The sequence below is a fragment of the Cladophialophora psammophila genome, assembly GCF_000585535.1.
Source record: "Cladophialophora psammophila CBS 110553 chromosome Unknown aczJe-supercont1.9, whole genome shotgun sequence".
Taxonomy (NCBI): domain Eukaryota; kingdom Fungi; phylum Ascomycota; class Eurotiomycetes; order Chaetothyriales; family Herpotrichiellaceae; genus Cladophialophora; species Cladophialophora psammophila.
In genome coordinates, this window is record NW_006912930.1 from 846 (window position 1) to 19494 (window position 18649).

Sequence of the window (18649 nt, forward strand, 5' to 3'; positions counted from 1 at the left end):
AATTTTCTCTCACCGCTCGTAGAGAGACACCCATCCGTAAGTATTCGTCGAAGATCTTATTAGTGACACCACTAAACTAAGGCGAGACTACTAGCTATGGGCGTCAACTCGTACGGCGGTGGGATAGCCTCTTCACAGCACGCACACTCAACTAAAGGAAGTTCTCCCGTTTATAACTTAATTAATTATTCTATGAATGATAGTCCCCGAGGACTATATAAGAAGAACCTTAGTCTAGCGTCGACGCCCCAGCCAATTATAAAGCTATCCCCCACTTCAAACTTCTCCCATTATAATAGCCTAGATATAAGAGCTGTGAGCGACTGTGGGCTCCCTGGGCTCCCTGGGCTCCCTGGGTATATAAGAATGCTGTGAGTCGCGGGAAAAATTGCTAATGATAACTCTTTTATAAAATTAGTTATAATATTAGGGCTCTACGAGTTTTAATATACCCTATTCTATAGATATCGCTTTCTTAACGAATATATCTATATAATTAACGAGCATTAAGAAACTAAAGGATTAAAGTATTAAAGAGGAAAGAAAAACCATACTTATCTCGGTCCCAGCCGCCGGTAAAGATAAAGATCTATTTCAGTACCCTCTAAGTCCCAAAATAAGCTCCGTAGGATTCTAATTCTCTATTAGATCGGTATACTATTGCACTAGATTATTCTAAATCTAGAGCCGGAGTGTATATTACAGCACAGCCCATACGTCCGCCACTTTCCACAAGGAAATTTAGGCAGCAGCGTAAGGGCAGAGGAATCTACTAGATTCCTAACGCTGTTAGAAATAGATACCTAGCCGAGAGGCGGGTATAACCGATAGCTTAGGGGCTAGATTAAGCCCCGGATATATTTGCTCAGAGGGTGCTCAGGGAGCGCTTAGTGATGCTCAGCTAAAGACCCCTAAGCCCGAACTAGCTTCTGCGAATAGACATTAGGCAGCGCTCCCTGTGGCTTACCCAGTGCTCGGACGCGCTCCCCCGTGCTCTGCCGTGGCTCCCACGACGTTCTCCCGTGCTCGGCCGGGCCTCCTCGATGCTCCGTCACGTGCCCAACTAAAGCGACCTCGCTCCCTTTCCTGAACGAAAATAGTAAGGGACAAAGCACAGTTCGGGGTATATATATCGTTTGCACAGTGAGGAAAAGTAGTCAGTGTATTCGCTGGCGTTGCAGTAACCTTGGTTCAGGAAGTATCGCCTGGTTGGGCTTTTATTTAGGTGGCGTTCTCGCGGACGAGGGACGCCGTATGTTTGTCCAAAAAAATTAGCCAGAAGCGGCTCTTCCATTAGGCCTTCGAATGAAGTAGGCAGGAATCTGTCATTGCCGCGCGAAAGAGCACGGCAGGAGCACGCTAACAGAACCACTTAGGAAGACGCTGAGAGGCTCAGGGATCGCTCAGGAAGCAGAAGCGTGAGCCAAAGGGGCGCCAAGTGGCGTACTACATATTACCTGTCTCGCTATGTACCTTCATACATATTAATATTCATCAGCATGACATTTCTAGGGCTCTCACCCGCTTATTTCATTCGTCCGTCTAACTGCAAGAACTGAGCAAAACTGTAAATCAAACTCGACCACCAATTTCAGCCGAATCGGCATCTGGGTGAATCTCGTACAATCTCATGGGACCTGAGTTTAGTAAACACGGCAAGAAAAGTCGGAGCAATCGCCCATACCGGTTCGAAGACTAATCAATTGCAAACTCTCTGTGGGCGAGTGGGGTTCTTAATACATCGAGCTTGCCCGCCTAGGAGCGAGGTAGGTCTTGTTTCTGTATTCTGTATCCTGAGAGAGCGAACTGTGCCTCTGTCGTGTCACTTCCTAGCAAGATGTCGACGCACCATCACACGTCCTACATCGCCGTGATCGGGGGCACTGGGGCCCAAGGCATCCCAGTTGTGCGCGGTCTGGTCAAGGACAAACACTACAAATGTCGAGTCATGACCCGAGACGTGAATTCTCACAGGGCCAAAGAACTGATTGCAATGGGAAATGTTGAGTTGATGGAGGGCACCTTCGCCAGTGAGGAAGATCTTCGCAAACTCTTCCGTGGCTGTGACGGAGCCTTTGTCAACATTGACGGTTTCAACTGCGGAGAGAAGACAGAAATCTATTGGGCAATCAGATCATACGAGCTGGCTCTCGAGGAGGGCATCAAGCTTTATGTCTATGGGAACCTAGACTACGTCTACAAAAAGAGCGGCTATGATCCCAAATTTCGGACCGGTCACTATGATGGCAAAGGCAGGGTCGGAGAATGGATCCTTGCTCAGAACCAGGTCAATAGCCACCGCATGGGAGTCGCAGTTTTTACCACTGGACCTTACATCGAAATGAGCATCGCCAAACAAACCATCTTCACGCCCACAGTCGAGAACGGTACTGTGACATGGCGTTGCCCAGTTGGAGACGGGGCGGTAGTCCACGTCTCCCTCGACGACTGCGAGTATTACGTTCGCTGGCTGTTCGACCATCCAGAGCGGTCGAACGGCATGGATCTCGAAGTTGCAATCGACCACATTCACTATGCCGACCTGGCCAAGGCGTTTGAGAAAGTCACCGGCCACCCAGCCAGATACATAGACACTGATCTCGACACCTATTGGTTGAATGGAAACGTGGCGGGTGCTGCGAACACTGGAGCAGGGTACAACTCGGACCCCAACGACCCTGCCTTCATGACGTTCAAACAGAATTTCACTGGATTCTTCAACATGTGGAAGTATTCTGGTCACAATGAGGGTGTCATTCGTCGAGATTATAAGCTCCTAGACGAGATTCATCCCACCAGGATCAGGAGCGCAGAAGAGTTCTTTCGCAGGGAAGACGCTCGGGGAAGGAAACTGGGACTAGGCAGTCTTTGGGATCGGGTCCAGGAGAAGAATCTCAAGCCAGTGCTCAAGATTGGTGAAGACAGGCGGAGGGGAAGACTGTAATCGACAGCACTCGGCACCCGTATTTCCTATGTAGTTTGAATGCCAGACCTCCGCTCTGCATAACCGTTGCCTTGATGGCATTGGTTCAGTGTCAGCTTATGGTATGCAGATGCCAATAATACCCGGTACACACCTTGGGTACCGTTTAGGCAGTGCTGGGCTAGGAAGCAATCTCCACTCCATGAACCTTGGTGCACCCTAGGTAAGTATTAATCCTGCGGCGACGATCTTTGCACGGAGAATAATAGTGGAATGCCGGTTAGCGGTAGCAAAGAATAGGGTTCGAGGGTAAAGGGTGGAGAATGCCCGCTGCAGCGCCCATAAGTAGAGCCCACCAGCCTGTGGCTAACGAGGCGCAGCTTGACAAGGATGACGCCTCCAAGGGCTAGTGAGGCCTAGTGAGGCCTAGCAGCCCCCAATGGCCAGCTCAAGCTTCTCAAAACGGGGCCCTCTGTACCTAAGATCGGAGTTTTGGTGACGCCCATTTCCTGGAACTCGCGTGGCGGCGAGGCGGGAAGCACCGAATGTCAAGCAGACCCTTGACCACGCATTCGTCACATCATTCCAAACAGAACTGCGATACATTCGACCAACTTCATTTCCTTCTCTTCCAGAGCAGCTGACACGAATCCCAGAGCTGCCATATGTCTTTCTCCTGCGAATTGCCTGCATCTACCCTCCCGGCATCCATCGATTCCCATTGAACCTGGCCAGACGTCAGGCTGTCAGATATGGCCGCCGCAGTTCAGCCAAATGCGCCAGTGCCAGTCAACGGCGGCCCTCGTCCTATGACACCGAACCCTCCGCAACAGAATGAATTGCCTCTACCTCCAGTTCCTTCGACAGATGTTCAACGAGAAGAGTTGGATCCGGCGTCCAGAGAGAGGGTGCAACTTGTTCTCTCTTCAGACGTAAGCGTGAGCCTGACTTCCCGTTGTGACCCTGTTGACCAACCTCTCAGATTGGCATGAGCACCTTGCTGAACCGGTTGAAACAAAGCATCAGCTCTACAAGAGTACGACTTCCTTCGCCTGCCAGTCGTATGGCTTGCTGACTGGGAATAGGACTTTGCGACCTTTCTGAAGGAACGATCGACGTTGGAAGAGAAACATGCACAGGGCCTGAAGAGACTTAGTCGGACCACGCACGATTCGATAGGAAGGCCCGACAGCAGACAAGGAACGTTTGCTCAAAACTGCAAGGAGATGACCAATATTCACGACCGAATGGCAGACCATGCAATCCAGTATGCCAGTACAGTATTTGGAATGGCCGAGGAACTGTTTGAACTAGCTTCCAATTCCGAGAAGGCGCGGAAATATTGGAAGCAAACTGGCGGGAACGCTGAAAAGCGTGTGCAAGACGCAGAAGCCGCCATGGAGAAGGCCAAATATCGATACAATTCGTTGGCGGAGCAGTACGACCGCGCCAGGACCGGCGAAAAGCAGTCTGGTAAGTTTGGCTTGAAAAGGTCTGCTGCCCAAATGGAAGAAGAGCTCCGACACAAACTTGAAGTTGCCGACGCGGACTACTCGGCCAAAGTCGAAGCTGCACAGAGTCAGCGGAATGAATTGTTGAGCACTCTCAGACCCCAAACGGTGAATGCGCTCTCAGAACTCATCAGGGAGACTGACGCTGGCCTGAGTCTGCATGTGCAGAAATTTGCCAGTCTCAGTGAAAAGCTACTCTTGGGGTTTGGTCTCTGCATAACCCCTATCAAAGGCCCCTCGCCAATTCCAGGTTCCAAGAGTCTACGTGAGTTAGCCTCGGGCATTAACAACGAGAAAGATTTCGCCGATTTCGTCCTTGGATTTAGCAACAAGGCTCCGACGAGACCGGACGAAATTAGATATGAACAGCATCCTTCACTATCGCCGAAACAACAGCAGCCTGGGTATCCAGATCAGTATTACAATGAAGATTCTTATGCTCCGACCCACGGAAGGCAAGTTTCGGGAGTCACTCCTTATCCAGGCGAGGAATATTACGACGATGGTTCTCAGTATCAACCAGAAAATCCAGCGCCTGGACAGACCCCTCAGCAGAATCAGCAGATGGTAAGGCCTCAAGGTGCTCAAGGGTCTGGACCCCAAATCGTTAGGGCCGCCCCAGGTCAGGCTCCAGGGGCCGGTCATGTCCGCAACGTGTCTTCAATGTCTCAAGGGCCGCCGGCTCCTGGTCAGCAACCAATGATGCAACAGCAACAAGCCCCGGGAACTCAACCAAATGGTCAAGGTGCACCGCCTCAGCAGGGAATGGGTCGAGGTCTGCCGTCACAGGGTATGGGACGAGGACAAGCGCCGCAAGGTATGCCGCCGCAAGGGATGGGCCGTGGGCAAGCACCACCAGGCGTAATAGGACGAGGACAGCCGCCTCAAGGAGCGCCCGGCTCAGGCCAAGCACCACCAGGCGCAATGGGGCGAGGACAGCCGCCACAAGGAGCCCCTGGCCCAGGTCAAGCACCTCAAGGCGCGATGGGACGAGGACAACTGCCTCAAGCAGGTCCTGGCCAAGCACCACCAGGTGCAATGGGACGAGGGCAGCCGCCTCAAGGGGCCCCTGGCCCAGGCCAGCCACCTCAAGGTGCAATGGGAAGAGGCCAAGTGCCGCCAAATGGCGCTGGTCGGGGTCAGGCACCGCAAACCGCCATGGGACGTGGGCAACCTCCTCAGAATGGAATGGGGCGAGGAGCACCACCACCAGGAGGATTCGGACGAGGTCAACCACCACAAGGTATGGGTCGAGGGCAAGCGTCTGCTGGTCCTCAGGGCGCCGGCCGTGGGATCGCTGGCCCAGGACCGGGCGGGCCTCAGAATGGCGCACCTCGTCCAGGTCCTCCTGCTGGTGGTGTCAGTGTGCTTCCGTCGCAAGCCCAAGCAGGTCCAAGACCGGGCCCGCCCATCCGACCGGTTTTCGGAGTGCCTCTAGACGAGCTGTTCCAACGAGAAGGATCTGCTGTGCCGATCATCGTCATGCAGTGTATTAAAGCTGTAGAGCTATTCGGACTGGATGTTGAAGGCATCTACAGAACTTCTGGTTCGACAAATCAGATTATGGAGTTAAGACAGCAATTTGATCATGGTAAGATCATCGATCTCTAGTACCGAAGCACAAGCTGACCGCCCTCAGATGCCAATTCAATCGACCTCCGCAACCCAGCAGCTTTTCACGATGATATCGCGTCGGTCACCACACTCCTCAAACATTTCCTCCGCGATCTTCCAGATCCGTTGCTCACAGCAGCGCAGTACCGGGACTTTATCCAAGCCGCCAAAATAGAAGATGATATCGTGCGAAGGGACTCAGTTCATGCCCTCGTCAATGCCCTGCCTGATCCCAACTATGCAACTCTCAGAGTACTGGCCATTCACCTGCACAAAGTTGCACAGCACAGTGGCCAGAACAAGATGACCAACAGCAACCTAGCAATCGTGTTTGCTCCGACATTGATGGGACAGCAAGGTGGCACGAATGGAAATGCAGCCGGGGGTGCTGATATAGCAGACGCTGGGTGGCAGGCAAAAGTCGTGGAGACTATTCTCAATAACACCTTCCAAATCTTTGATGAGGATGAAGCCGCATAGTGCAAGAGGCACCCTAGAATACAGGGCTAAAGTCACCTCTGCAGAATTTGACGGTATCACAATCTTCAAGCTGAGAATGGCTCGAGAGTAGCTCCTCCTGGGAGCGAATCACGGGATGGCCTTGAGAGGTGTGCTTTTTGGTCAACACGGAAGGTTGCACGTCGCTCACTCCAAGCAGCCTGGGGAGACATAAAATCACTCTCTTTCCGCGGCTGATCCCTTCGAACAACCTTGGCTGCAAGACCAAACTCAGACAACTTTGCTGGCAGCCTCTGTGAAACACGGTCTGGTTGTTTTCCGCTGTCATATCAGTTTATCAATTCCTAGAAACGGTCAACGCCCGTTTCGACACACTAATTCTACCGGTCTCGAAGAAGTTGAGACTGAGGCTAATGTCTCTGTCAGGGCAATTCAGTGCCCGCAGCGTCCTCACGAAGAAGTTGCTGGGATTCAACGAGTTGATCCTCTCTCTATTGAACATCATCTCCAACCTCAGCAAACCGACAAGGGAATGCCTGATGATGATCCCTGTGTCGACTAATGCAACACCGTTGCTGTCGCAGAGAAGGAAAATGGATTTTCCAGGGAGATAAATATTTGGCGGTGCACAATAATTGTTGTGTTTGGCAGTGACTGAGCCAGGGGAAATGATCAGAGATGGATCTCGATATAACAGATCTCATGGCAGGAATGTGAACTATGATTTATGAAACCTCTTCTTGCTCGAATACAGGGAATCTATATTAATCTCGCTTGTAAGCTATGCTATATCGAGCAGTCTGCAGAAACTGCCACTCGGAATTGCGTAATAGATGAGATCCCGTGTCTCGACTGCGAGGCTTTCCCCCCCCCCTTTTCAGCCCCATTCAGCCACAATCTTGCTTCTCTCTCAGTCCTCTATGGAGTACTACTCTCCATTCTACCCTTGGCGGCACAGTCTGTACCTGTCTAGTAGACTTAGAAGCTTTGCCGTTTCTCGCTTTTATTATTCTTCCTAACGATGTGCCATGGCTAGACCTGTGAGAACCGGGCTCGAAGCTGAGCAGCCATTTGTTGTGACAGCAGTGCTCCGCTGTGAGAGTCTTCAAGCCATGACGCCTCCAACTCGCTCAGCTTATCCGCCGTCATTGGCTGACTGGGAAGAGCACAAGCCCATCATTCAACACCTGTACGTCCGAGAGGGGCGAAATCTCTCTGAGGTCCAGAGAACTCTGTGTCAAAAATACCATTTCAAGGCTTCGTACGGCGGGCAACTTCTGCGGTCATTGTTTTCCACCCTGCTGATCTCGTCTAGGTGCCGCTCGTACAAGAACAAACTCAGATCTTGGGGGATACGCAAATACTATCGAGGGGGAACTCCACAGTCGAATCTGCCGGGCATCTTGTTTGATCCCGACACAGCGTTGGTGTCTAGCTTCAACAGTGATATTTCCACAGGGCAGACCCAGTACGAGGACGATGATCGTGTCACCATATCGACAGCCGGCTTGTTGCGGGATGGGTTTCCAAAGCTAGTTGGATTTGGTCATGAAAGCCCAGTGCTCAGCTTCATCAAGGACCAGATCAACGACGCTGCGGACTCGATCGTCCTGGCCGCCGAGGCGTTTATAACCTCTTTCTCGGACATCATGACTCCTCCTCCACTTGACCCTTCCGACACGTCGATCAAGCAAATCAAACCCTTTCGTCGACGGAAAGACTACATCTGGACCCAGTTTCAGCATGGTCTGAACCTCCTGGAGCAAGGCGAGGTCCAGAATGCCTTCGCAGACTTCCAAAGGGGCTGTGCCATGGCCGAGGAGTATCTGATCCGCCCATCGGAGTACACTCTCGTCAGTCTATTGCTTGTTATGGGGAACCGCCGTTGGAACCGCCACCGGCAGGTGTGGGAGTCGGTCCTGCAGTTCATGTCGTCCATGTCCGCAAAAGCTCTGGGGAATCAGCACCCATTGACGCACATCATGAGCAGAGTCGTGGATTGGAACACGATGCGCGGGGTTGCGCAACCTTGCCTGAACGCCATGTTGGACCTCTATCGACGGACACGGCTACTGGGACCGGCGCATCCGGACGTGCTACTCCTGCAACAGACGCGCTCCGTGGAGCTGATGCGCGCAGGCGAATTCGAACGAAGCGAATCCCTGATTCACGAATGCTGCCGCGTGAGCCGCCACGTCTACGGCGCCTCCAGCCTCGCGACGCGCATCTGTCTGCGCCGGCTGGGCAATTTGTACGTCGAGCAAGGGCGGTGGGACGACGCGGAGAGCGCCTTCGAGACGATTCTCGCGCTGGATTCTCAGGAGAATTCCTACCAAGGCCCCGTGCACGAGAGCAGCATCTTCACGTGCCAGAACCTGTCGCTCGTCAACTGTCGCAGGGGCGATCTGGAAAAGAGCGACTACTGGGCCCGCCAGGAGCTGGATCTCGCACTCAAGATCTACGGTCCCGACGACGAGTACTATGTCGACTGTGTGAGAAGGCGAGATGCAAGGCTCAATGGGGAACCAGAGCAGAAGTGGTTCTCATGGCTCGAGGTCAGTTGAAAGGGAGAAGCTAGGCGACACATGGTATCGTACCGCTTTTATTTTCTTCGTATCCGGGGGGCTACATGGACTTCGGATCGCATTGGATCTGAGAGACGGCCGGAACTATCCAATAGCGACCAGGCAGCACAATCCGTGCAACGAACAGTGTCCAATTGCTGGCAAGTTCTTCAATCGTGGTACCTTGCCACCCATCTCGCCATTTCCCTAATTATCCAACCCCCTAGAAGTTGTCAGACCAGTTTAAAGCTACCCGTGACGTTCTTCTGAAATATACCTCGCGGGTCATACACGCGACTTGCATGCCACAAGCTCGCGAAATTGTCCGGCCCGTAACTCCGCAACGACCTCTGACTTGGATCCGCATAGTTGAGGTACCGAAACCGGCCCAGTATACCCTTGGCGGAGGCGAGGGCATCAATCTGATCACCAACAGACCGCGCCATGTGTTCTACGAGGCTGTTGGTCGAATTTTCCAGCCACAGCGCAGAGTGGAGGAGGCCATATTCATCCCCATCGGCGGACGATATCCCTAGCGAGTTGCCCCCTTTTGCGGACGCGTAAAAGGATATTATTGTCGGAAGGGGCTCGAAGGCAATACTCCACACGACGCTACCGGGGACGGCGAAGTTTGTAGAGGCTGGTATTGAGGGCGCCAAAGGTCTGCGACATCAACGAGGCCGAGACGGAATAAGTGCCGGTCCAGAATAGCCAGGTTGAATCTCCTGACGACCCCGAAGTTGTTACCGCCTCCCTTGAGGGTGCGAAAAGAGGAGCGGATGTGACGTGGCATTGACGTCGACGAGCACCCCCTGAAGCAAGAGCAACCTGGAAGTTCACCACATTGTCGCATACCCAGCCCACGCGGGCGGTGAAGTGGGAGATGCCGCCGCCCAAAGTCAAGCCACGCACGCCGACGGCGCTGTTCCTGCCACCTGCGACGGCGAGATTGAACGGGTCGAGATAGGCGTAGACGGCGAGCTGGGTACACTGTGGCTTTTTGAACATGGATTTGTTAGGAGGATTCAAAAGGAGGGGTGTCGTGGCTGGGGAACATACGCACGACGCTGCCGTCGATGGTTGGAGCGTCATGGCACTCACTCGCTCACTCTGGCCGACGGGGTTGGCTTTTAGGGACACATCACAAACGCGGGCAAGGGCAGCTAATCAGCTCAGAGCTCAGCGTGCATCCACTTCATGTTGTGTATATGACTTTTCCCTTTCTTCCTTTCAGCTCTAGAGAAATATAATGAATACATCCCTTCTCGGCGGAAAGGGCAAGCCTTGCATGCTATGCCGATCCTGACGGTGGTGAGATGCCGGCAATAGTGTGCTCAGCAGGCACGCAGGGCCACCAGCGCGGGAATCTGGACGAACAGACAGTTGGGAAGAAGAACCTACCTAGCCCTGTAGTACGTATGTATGCAGCTTGGTTCCTCCAACTAGAGGAGGCCTCGAGTTTTGGACGCTTTTACATCGACACCACCATCGCCTTCTGCGAGATCTGGGAGTCGCAAGGTAAAACAGAATTCAAAAGGAAAGAGCCCGTGGAGCGCTATTACCATGAGCTGGTCAGTCGGATAGATGCCTTCGGAGCGCGATGGACTTGGAATTGTCATATCTGCTCGAGCTTGGAAGGCGTATCCGTACGAAGGGCGAGACGTAGACCCAACGCGAAAGCAAAATCAACGATTGCCAAGTCCAAGAATTTTTTCCCGATGTCACTCTCCCGCCACAAAAAGAACAAAAAAGACAGCACAGTGTTTTACACTCCGCGCGAGACTCGAACTCGCAGCTAAAATTGTTTGTTAGTTTTTCCTGACCGTAGCGCGTTGTTGGAGGATGTGGCATACCCTCCAGATATCCATATAGAAGTCTGGCGCGCTACCATTGCGCCAGCGGAGCTGAATACTGGTAATTGTTGTCAACAAACAATTTTCTCCAAAATTCCGGAGATTCAAAATATAATTAACACGATCAAGCACCATGGTTCCACTCTCAATCACCGAGAAATTCCACCAATAAAAAGCACTCAAGCAACGGTGAAGTATGATGTTGATTGCTTGTTGCGGCGCCGCCCCCCTTCCCCCCTCAAAAGGCCCACTGGGCCCCATCTAGCGGTACATACTCGGTACTCGGTATAACGAGGATAGTACTGAGTACCTAGATTGCTCGAGAGCGAAAAACCTAGTTGCCATATACGGTTTCATCCTAAAGGGTGAGCGAAGCTGCTTTGACCTGAGCTTTAACTGAGCCATTCATTAGCTGAACGTCACTAAGCACTCCCTGAGCACTCCTTAAGCACTCTTTAAGCAACACACCCAGGACCGAATCAGGGCCCCCAGCAGTGGACTGCACCTGCTTCTCGGCCAGGCATCTATTTTAGATTTCAGACGAGTGTCCGGGGACCTGGTAGATTCCCTTCCCTTGCACTGCGGCCCTGGTCACACCAACCACGGCAATTTTCTAAAACGCTCTTCTTTCCTTTTCATATTGAGTCCATAAATACATATCCCATCATTTTAGTCTGCCTATTCGGAAATCTATCCCTAACAATTCGTAAGACTATCGTCTTTTTGCCCTTAGAGCGGGAATCCCGGGTTTCTTCTGCTGACTCTATTCACAACAGTGCGAGCGCATTACTCGTGCGGTCTTCCTGGTGGTCATAAGACCATTCATCACATAGACATAAACCTCCGGCGTATGCGGAGCAACGAAAGCCATCAAACTGTATGCTTGACAGCGGAGTGAATGCTGCGGGCGTCGTCAAAACAGAATCAAAAGAGATGTAAGAAAACCAAAGGTCCATTGTGGGCAGATTCTCTTCCAGACCGCTTTGTGACTCACTTCTCAGGAGCGTGCTAGCATGATACATTTCGTGCGGCTGAGCGCATAACAATTGGTGAATTCAGTCATAAGGAATGTGCCCTTCCATCGTGAAGCAATCTCAAGCCTATCACCAAATGGTGACTTGCGTCGAAAGCACGGCGGCTACTTCCTTCTCATTCTTCGGTTCAAAATCATCGACGCCATAGATCTCTGCTCGCAACTCCTCCAGAGCGCCTTCAAGTTCACGATACTTGCCCTGAGAGATGGAAATGCAGCGACCATTCAGGCTTTTGTCTTGCGCAAGGTAGAGTACAGCTGGAGCCACGTCATCTCCTGTTTGCCAGCGGATGTTGGCCTCTTCAAAGAGCCTCTTCGACTCAGTGGTCAAGCCAGTCAAGGTGAAAGAGGGAGCGATAGCGTTAACGGTAATATTCCACTGTGCGGTGTGGCGCCACGTGCCCCGTAGTAGTCCTATGGTCTGCCATTGCAAGCAGATTAGCATCCTGCTTGACCCATACTCTGCTCACCAACTTCCTAGGCAGCAGCAAACCGACCTGGGAGAGATGTTATCTAATACTTACACCGTGCTTGGTGGCTGTGTACACGGGCATGGCGTAACCTGCGTACCCTGGAGAAGGCTTATCTATCGAGTCGTCCTATATGCTGAGCAGAGTCTTACCACCTCTTGATGCGCAGAGGATGATGCTGCCTCCGTTTGGATTGGCCTTGAGATAGTGGATGGCCAGCTTCAATGTAATGAGTTGTCCGATTAGGTTTATCTTAATAGTGCTCCAGGCTGGCTCAATCGGGTCCCCCGATGAGGGATCAGTCTTGTCCGCGAGGGCCATCTCGCCTTCTGCGATACCAGCATTCGCATAGACAACATCGAGTTTGCGGTGTGTGCTCAATGTCTGCTTGAATGCATTCAGTTGCGAAGTCCAACTTGCGACATCAGTGATTATAGTTTCAAAATTGGCGTGCTGAAAGGAAGAGGGTGTTGCCCGGTCCAAGTTGACAACTTTGGCGCCTCTTGACAGAAACAGCTGCGCTGTCGCAAGTCCAATGCCCGAAGAGCCACCTGTGCTTGTCCCTAGATGTTAGCAAACCTGATCTCGTGCTTTTGCTTTCCCTGAGAGACCCAGATGGCGGATAGTACCTGTGATTATTATAACATCCCCTTCGAAACTTTGGAGATTTTCCGGCCGAATTGAGATATTCGCCCTATCTGTTTTGTCGGTCATGGCGTCCATCGAAATTGGCTCCTTAGTTGAGTCTTCCCGAGCGTAGTGTGATCCCACCGTACCGTTGCGTAGAGATATAACCGCACCCTAAGTTTCCCAATTCGAAGGCTGCTTGATGAATGGTCTTGTGTCGTTGATACCATTATAGTACCTATATCAACCTCGGTCCAAGATTGGTTAGATGCGCGGTCCCCGCCGCCCCAAGCTCTCCACAGTGAGAATAATTTCTGGGAGGCCGATGATGGACAGCGGGGGTGGGCAACCATGGCACATGGAAAAGCTCTTGATCTCTTCAGTCCGGCTTAAATGTGAAATGATGCAATGGAAATTGAGGTATTTCTAGCCCGAAAGTGGGCTCGTTCCTGGATTTCTTCTCTGGTAGACGGTTCTTCTCTTTGTAAGTGTCTCAGCTACTTGCTCTCCGACTGAATAACCACCATGGCCATTCTTCAATCCTTGAAGGGACCACAATTATCTAGAGAGTATGTGGTAACTCTCTTCATCCTTCCAGCTATAGTGGGCCTTATCTACTTCCTTCAATGGTTTATCCAAAGGTACTTTCGGATTGGAATGTACAGAAACCTGCGTTACCTGGTGTGTAAAGCCCATCCAAAGCAGCTTCAAAGTAGACACGGCATGCTGAGAAGAGTTTCAGCCTCCAGGACCTCCTAGTGGCGTTTTCACCGGAACACCGGGCTACCCTAAAGACAAATGCCATCTGTTTTTCAAAAAGCTTTCTGACGAATATGGGGAAATATTCTCTGTCTGGCAAGGCCCAAACTTACAGATTGTACTTAATTCCCCACGAGTTGTGCGAGATCTGTGCTACAAGGTGGGTTGGCAGGAGCATTTTGCGCTCCAATTGCGCCCGGAAATTGTCAATCGGGACACAGCACTGACTTGACCATAGCGGGGAAATATATACAATGACCGGCCAAAGATGTATGCCTTTCACGATTGCATCTTCCGCGGTATATCTATTGTCAGCACTGGCTACAACAACGTGAGTGAAATCACTAGAAACTACATTTCTCCCGCCACCTGGGTGAAAAGGAAAACAACTACATACTCATGGTTTCCTCAGTTATGGAAAAAGCAGAGGAAGATCTTCAACTCGGTGTCCGGGCCCGCAGCCGTCAAAAACTTTCTTCCATTCCAGGACTACGAAACTAAACAGTATCTCCATGACCTCGTAAAATCTCCCGAACAATTCTACATGCATACAGAGAGGTTTGGGGCCAGCATCCTGACCGCAGCAGTCTATGGGTATGCCATTTCCAGGGGATCCATGTGTGGTGGATATCCCAACATTCCGCCTCGGATGCTGACCCAAGGATGATATCTAAAATATAGGTTCCGCGCAGATGATATCACTGATCCCTCTGCTCTAGGACTGCTTCTCACAGGCTCATGGCTCGAAGAAAACCTTCATCCCGGAAAATACATTGACGATAGATGGCCGATTTTACAGAAGTTACCGCGATCTTTGGCGCGTTGGCGAAAGGTTTACGACGAAAACGCCAAACTGCTCGATTCAATCGCACGAGCATGGTGGGATCCTGCGAAGCTGGCGGTGGATCAAGACAAGGCTGTACCATGCTTCGCTACAGGATTTATTAAATCGTACGCGTCTGAAGGGTTCAACGAAGACGAGGCTGCTCTCGTCACCCTTGGCCTAATGCTTGCGGGCGCGGGTACCACCAGCTCGATCCAAAACAATCTGATAATGGCTTTGGCTTTACACCCACACGTAGTTGAGAAGGCGCACGCGGAACTCGACAGAGTGGTGGGCAAGAACCGCCTACCGAACAAGGACGACGAGCAAAATCTCCCCTACATTCGGGCTATTATTAAGGAAATCATGCGCTGGAGACCTTTTTCAAACCAAGGTAAGAAATTAACATCTGAGTGTGCGATTAATTTCATTGCCTAGAGTCTGACAAAAGATCATGGCAGGTTTCTACCATGCGACAACCAAGGAAGACTGGTACGAATCATATTACATCCCTGCGCACACCACCGTTATTGCAAACGCCTATTCCATTCACCAGGATGCAAACCGGCACAAAGACCCAGAAGTCTTTGAACCGGCCAGATACATTGATTACAAGCTCAGCGCACAAGAGTATGCCAACATGGAAGACGCAAACCAACGCGATCACTTCGCATATGGTGTTGGGCGGCGCATCTGCGCAGGCTTGAACATAGCGGAACCGAGCCTGTTTCTACTTGCTTCTCGCTTGTTATGGGGTTTCAATATAAGTCAGAAGCGCGATGAAGACGGGAACCTCATTCCCATCGACACGCTGGGATATAGCGGTAAGCAATCTCTTATCTCTTCAGAGTTCCAAAATCCCTGCTCTTCGAGAGCTATCGGTCCACATCTTCTCGTGGCTCTGACCCAACCATAAATGCTAACATTGAAACAGGAGGCGTATTTGCCAAACCATATCCGTTTGCTGCCTCCATATCCTGTCGGAGCCTGGAGCATGCCGGCGTGATCGACAAAGAGTATGAGGCAGCTCATAGCGATGCAAGGAGCTTGGCACAAGCTACTAGGGCTGGGGATATGCCAGGTATGCAAAACCTAGTGAAAGTCTTAATGGCACATCCCGACACCCATTTTGCTACGAATATGTGAGAAGCACGGTATGTGATATTTTGGGCCTAAGGGACCGTCATGGAGTCGAGGAGCGTAGCAGGACCCATGGCAAGACTCACGACAGATGGTAATGACAAGCTGGTCAACAAAGAGGGAGGATACACTACAGGACAGTGAAGAAAGTACCAAAAATGCCCCCTGCTCCTTCAAAAGCACATAGTTATCGGACATAATGGTTCGAACTCCGCTTCCCTTCAGCCACCCGAGTATTGTTTCTCCTGGCTTTCCACAACCGAGACCGGCGTTATAACTAGCCAAGTGAGATTCACTCATTAGCCATGTGGAGGAGAGAAGCCACAGATGACTGAGGTAAGTTTGAGGGAGAGACCGTTGGCTTGCCAGAGTGAGGCTCAGGTATACGTAGTACATAAGCGTAGTACATAAGCGGGGGCGGGCGGTCCAGAGAGGTGGCAGAGCGGGCGGCCGGGTTGGAAGATTTCAAAAAGTCCTCGGCTCCCAGTCAAAGTAGAGCAATACAGTGAGAGAAGAGCCTATAGGCTCTACGCCCGCTAGAAGAAAACGCTCTAGCTCGCGAGAGTTACGGCTCACTGATCTGGTGAGACACGACCTTGGGCAAACGCAAGAAGAGCTTTGCCGACTACAGAGGTATCGGATATCGTGACAATAGTGTTGTGTAATATCACCATTCTCGCCATCGGCTTTCTCCCTCGTACTCCATGTGCGTCTTGTTAGAATATTCACTACTCCATTGCTTTGGCTGTCCTTTCTCCTTCAACTAATGTCTATCGCCTCTGCTCGTATCTTCAAGACTTTTATCCCCACCACTTCAAATACCATGGGAGATACAATTTTACCCGACCTGAGCCCCAGGAGCATTCAATATGATACTTCACCGTCGTTGTCGTCGTGGTCGAACCCGATTAAGACCCAGAGAAAGATGTGAATTATTTGCATAGGGGCCGGAGCCTCGGGCTTATAAACTTCAACGGTCATTTGACGACTTTTCACTGGTACTCTATGAGAAAAACAGTGAGGTTGGAGGAACATGGTTCGAAAACAGATATCCTGGGTAGGTGATTATTCTCAACTACCATCGCCACCAATAACTCTGCATCTGACTTGCGACATCTTTCGTAGCTGTGCTTGTGACATACTAGCACATACCTTCGCCTGGTCGTTTGAATCCAAGAGCGATTGGTTATCCGTCTATACCAGAAGCAAAGAGATATATCAGTATTTTAACGACTTCAGCGACAAGTAGCGGCTACGGCGCTACGTGGTGGTAAGGCATCAGGTTTCAGGTGCCCGATAGAATGAGGGAAATGGCTCTTGGGATGTCAAAGTGGAGGATCAAGAGTCAGGCAGGAGCTTTTTTGACCGCTGCAACATTCTCATCAATGCCGCAGGGATACTCAACGCCTGACAGTGGCCTCGCATTCCAGGTCTGGAGTCTTTCAAGGGGTCTTTATTACACAGCGCAAATTGGGACGACAAGATCGACCTCAAAAACAAAACTGTGGGTCTGATTGGAAACGGGTAAGCCAGCTTTTGGCTAATTCTCTGTTCCTCTTTCTCGTCAATTTTTTTCTTCTCTGGCTCAGTCTCTACAAACTTTGGTCTTCGGATGCTCAGATTCTCCCTGACATCCGGCCTATTGCGAAGAGAGTCGCGACATTCATTCGTGAGCCGACATGGGTCTCGGCGGTACAGGTCCTTGAGGGGTGAATATACCGTGGCGAGGAGAAAGAGACGTTCGCAAGAGAAAAGGGGAAATTACTTGAGTATCGGAAAGGCATGGAAATCCGCGCTCAACAGCCCGTTTTTCATATTCCTTCAAAACACCCAGACCCAGTATGACACACGCCAACATATCCAGCAGCAGATGGTGAAGAAGCTGCAAAACGCAACCCTTGAGGACAAGCTCATCCCTAAATGGTCGGTCGGTTGTCGAAGGCTAACTCCCGGAATCGGCTACCTGGAGTCTCTCGGGACCAGCAACGTCGAGGTCGTGTACCGGGAAATCCTCAAGGTTACCCCTAAGGGCTGTGTCTGCGACGATGGTCAAGAACATGCCCTGGAAGCCTTGATATGTTCCACCGGATTTGACACGTCCTTCAAGCCTCGCTTCCCGCTAATCGGGATGTCTGGCGAGAATCTCCGGAACGAGTGGGCGCAAGAGCCCGCTTCATATCTCGGGATTGCAGCCTCTGGATTTCCAAACTACATTATGTTCTTGGACCCTAACGGTCCTATTGGAAACGGACAAGTCTTAACTGCCATCGGTAAGATTTCCTTGTCCCTCTTTGTTCTCCCTCGTTCTCTAGCCTTTTTGCTCCCCAAAATAGGCTGCTTCTCCAGATATCCTTATTTTCCTCTCGAACCCGCCAGCCTCCAAGCATCTAAAATCTCCTCAGCTCAAGGCAGCTTTCATTGTGGTGATGTGGTCGACCTGAACTGACCGAATCCGAGAGGCTCAAGCAGATTACATGTGAAAATTGATCAACCGATGGCAGACGGAAAATATCCATTCATTTTCGCCCAAGGCCGAGGCTGTCAGAGATTTCCTCGCATACAAAGACTCGTTCATGTCCCAAACTGGGTGGAACGAGGAGTGTCGGTCGTGGTACCAAAATAATTCAAGTTCAGGCAAGATCACCGCTCTCTGGCCGGGCAGCACGATGCACTACATTGAAGCAATCTCGGACGTGCGATCAAGTACCTGGGTAACCGTTTCGCTTTCCTTGGAAATGGGTTCTCCCAGACTGAAGTAGACGATTCGGCCGACTTAGCGTACTACACTAGGAACGAGGATGACAGCCCTTTCCTTAGCTCAAAGAAATACTTGCAGGCAATGAACAAGAGTGGTACTATGACAAACCAAAAGA

At 51.3% G+C, this 18649-nt stretch overlaps 7 protein-coding genes across 7 annotated transcripts; 5 read left to right on the plus strand and 2 right to left on the minus strand.

Moving 5' to 3' along the window:
- Nucleotides 1–1837: 1837 nt before the first annotated feature.
- A1O5_06206 (uncharacterized protein) lies at nucleotides 1838–2944 on the plus strand (the record flags this gene model as incomplete). Its single annotated transcript, XM_007746801.1, has 1 exon — nucleotides 1838–2944. The coding sequence occupies one exon, from the start codon at nucleotides 1838–1840 to the stop codon at nucleotides 2942–2944; it is 1107 nt and encodes a 368-aa protein (XP_007744991.1).
- Nucleotides 2945–3675: 731 nt separating this feature from the next.
- Nucleotides 3676–6528, plus strand: A1O5_06207 (uncharacterized protein; the record flags this gene model as incomplete). Its single annotated transcript, XM_007746802.1, has 4 exons — nucleotides 3676–3855; nucleotides 3906–3959; nucleotides 4009–6025; nucleotides 6074–6528. The coding sequence occupies 4 exons, from the start codon at nucleotides 3676–3678 to the stop codon at nucleotides 6526–6528; spliced, it is 2706 nt and encodes a 901-aa protein (XP_007744992.1).
- A 1007-nt stretch (nucleotides 6529–7535) lies between these two features.
- On the plus strand, nucleotides 7536–9071 carry A1O5_06208 (uncharacterized protein; the record flags this gene model as incomplete). The annotated part of the gene is made up of 1 exon (XM_007746803.1): nucleotides 7536–9071. The coding sequence occupies one exon, from the start codon at nucleotides 7536–7538 to the stop codon at nucleotides 9069–9071; it is 1536 nt and encodes a 511-aa protein (XP_007744993.1).
- A 612-nt stretch (nucleotides 9072–9683) lies between these two features.
- On the minus strand, nucleotides 9684–10163 carry A1O5_06209 (uncharacterized protein; the record flags this gene model as incomplete). The annotated part of the gene is made up of 2 exons (XM_007746804.1): nucleotides 9684–10061; nucleotides 10131–10163. The coding sequence occupies 2 exons, from the start codon at nucleotides 10161–10163 to the stop codon at nucleotides 9684–9686; spliced, it is 411 nt and encodes a 136-aa protein (XP_007744994.1).
- A 1864-nt stretch (nucleotides 10164–12027) lies between these two features.
- A1O5_06211 (uncharacterized protein) lies at nucleotides 12028–13141 on the minus strand (the record flags this gene model as incomplete). The annotated part of the gene is made up of 4 exons (XM_007746805.1): nucleotides 12028–12378; nucleotides 12482–12528; nucleotides 12580–12978; nucleotides 13057–13141. 4 exons carry the CDS (start codon nucleotides 13139–13141, stop codon nucleotides 12028–12030), a joined length of 882 nt encoding a protein of 293 aa, XP_007744995.1.
- Nucleotides 13142–13579: 438 nt separating this feature from the next.
- A1O5_06212 (uncharacterized protein) lies at nucleotides 13580–15782 on the plus strand (the record flags this gene model as incomplete). The annotated part of the gene is made up of 7 exons (XM_007746806.1): nucleotides 13580–13735; nucleotides 13797–13973; nucleotides 14052–14144; nucleotides 14226–14407; nucleotides 14495–15030; nucleotides 15098–15460; nucleotides 15571–15782. 7 exons carry the CDS (start codon nucleotides 13580–13582, stop codon nucleotides 15780–15782), a joined length of 1719 nt encoding a protein of 572 aa, XP_007744996.1.
- A 1864-nt stretch (nucleotides 15783–17646) lies between these two features.
- A1O5_06213 (cyclohexanone monooxygenase) lies at nucleotides 17647–18256 on the plus strand (the record flags this gene model as incomplete). Its single annotated transcript, XM_007746807.1, has 2 exons — nucleotides 17647–18046; nucleotides 18234–18256. The coding sequence occupies 2 exons, from the start codon at nucleotides 17647–17649 to the stop codon at nucleotides 18254–18256; spliced, it is 423 nt and encodes a 140-aa protein (XP_007744997.1).
- Between the last annotated feature and the right edge of the window lie 393 nt (nucleotides 18257–18649).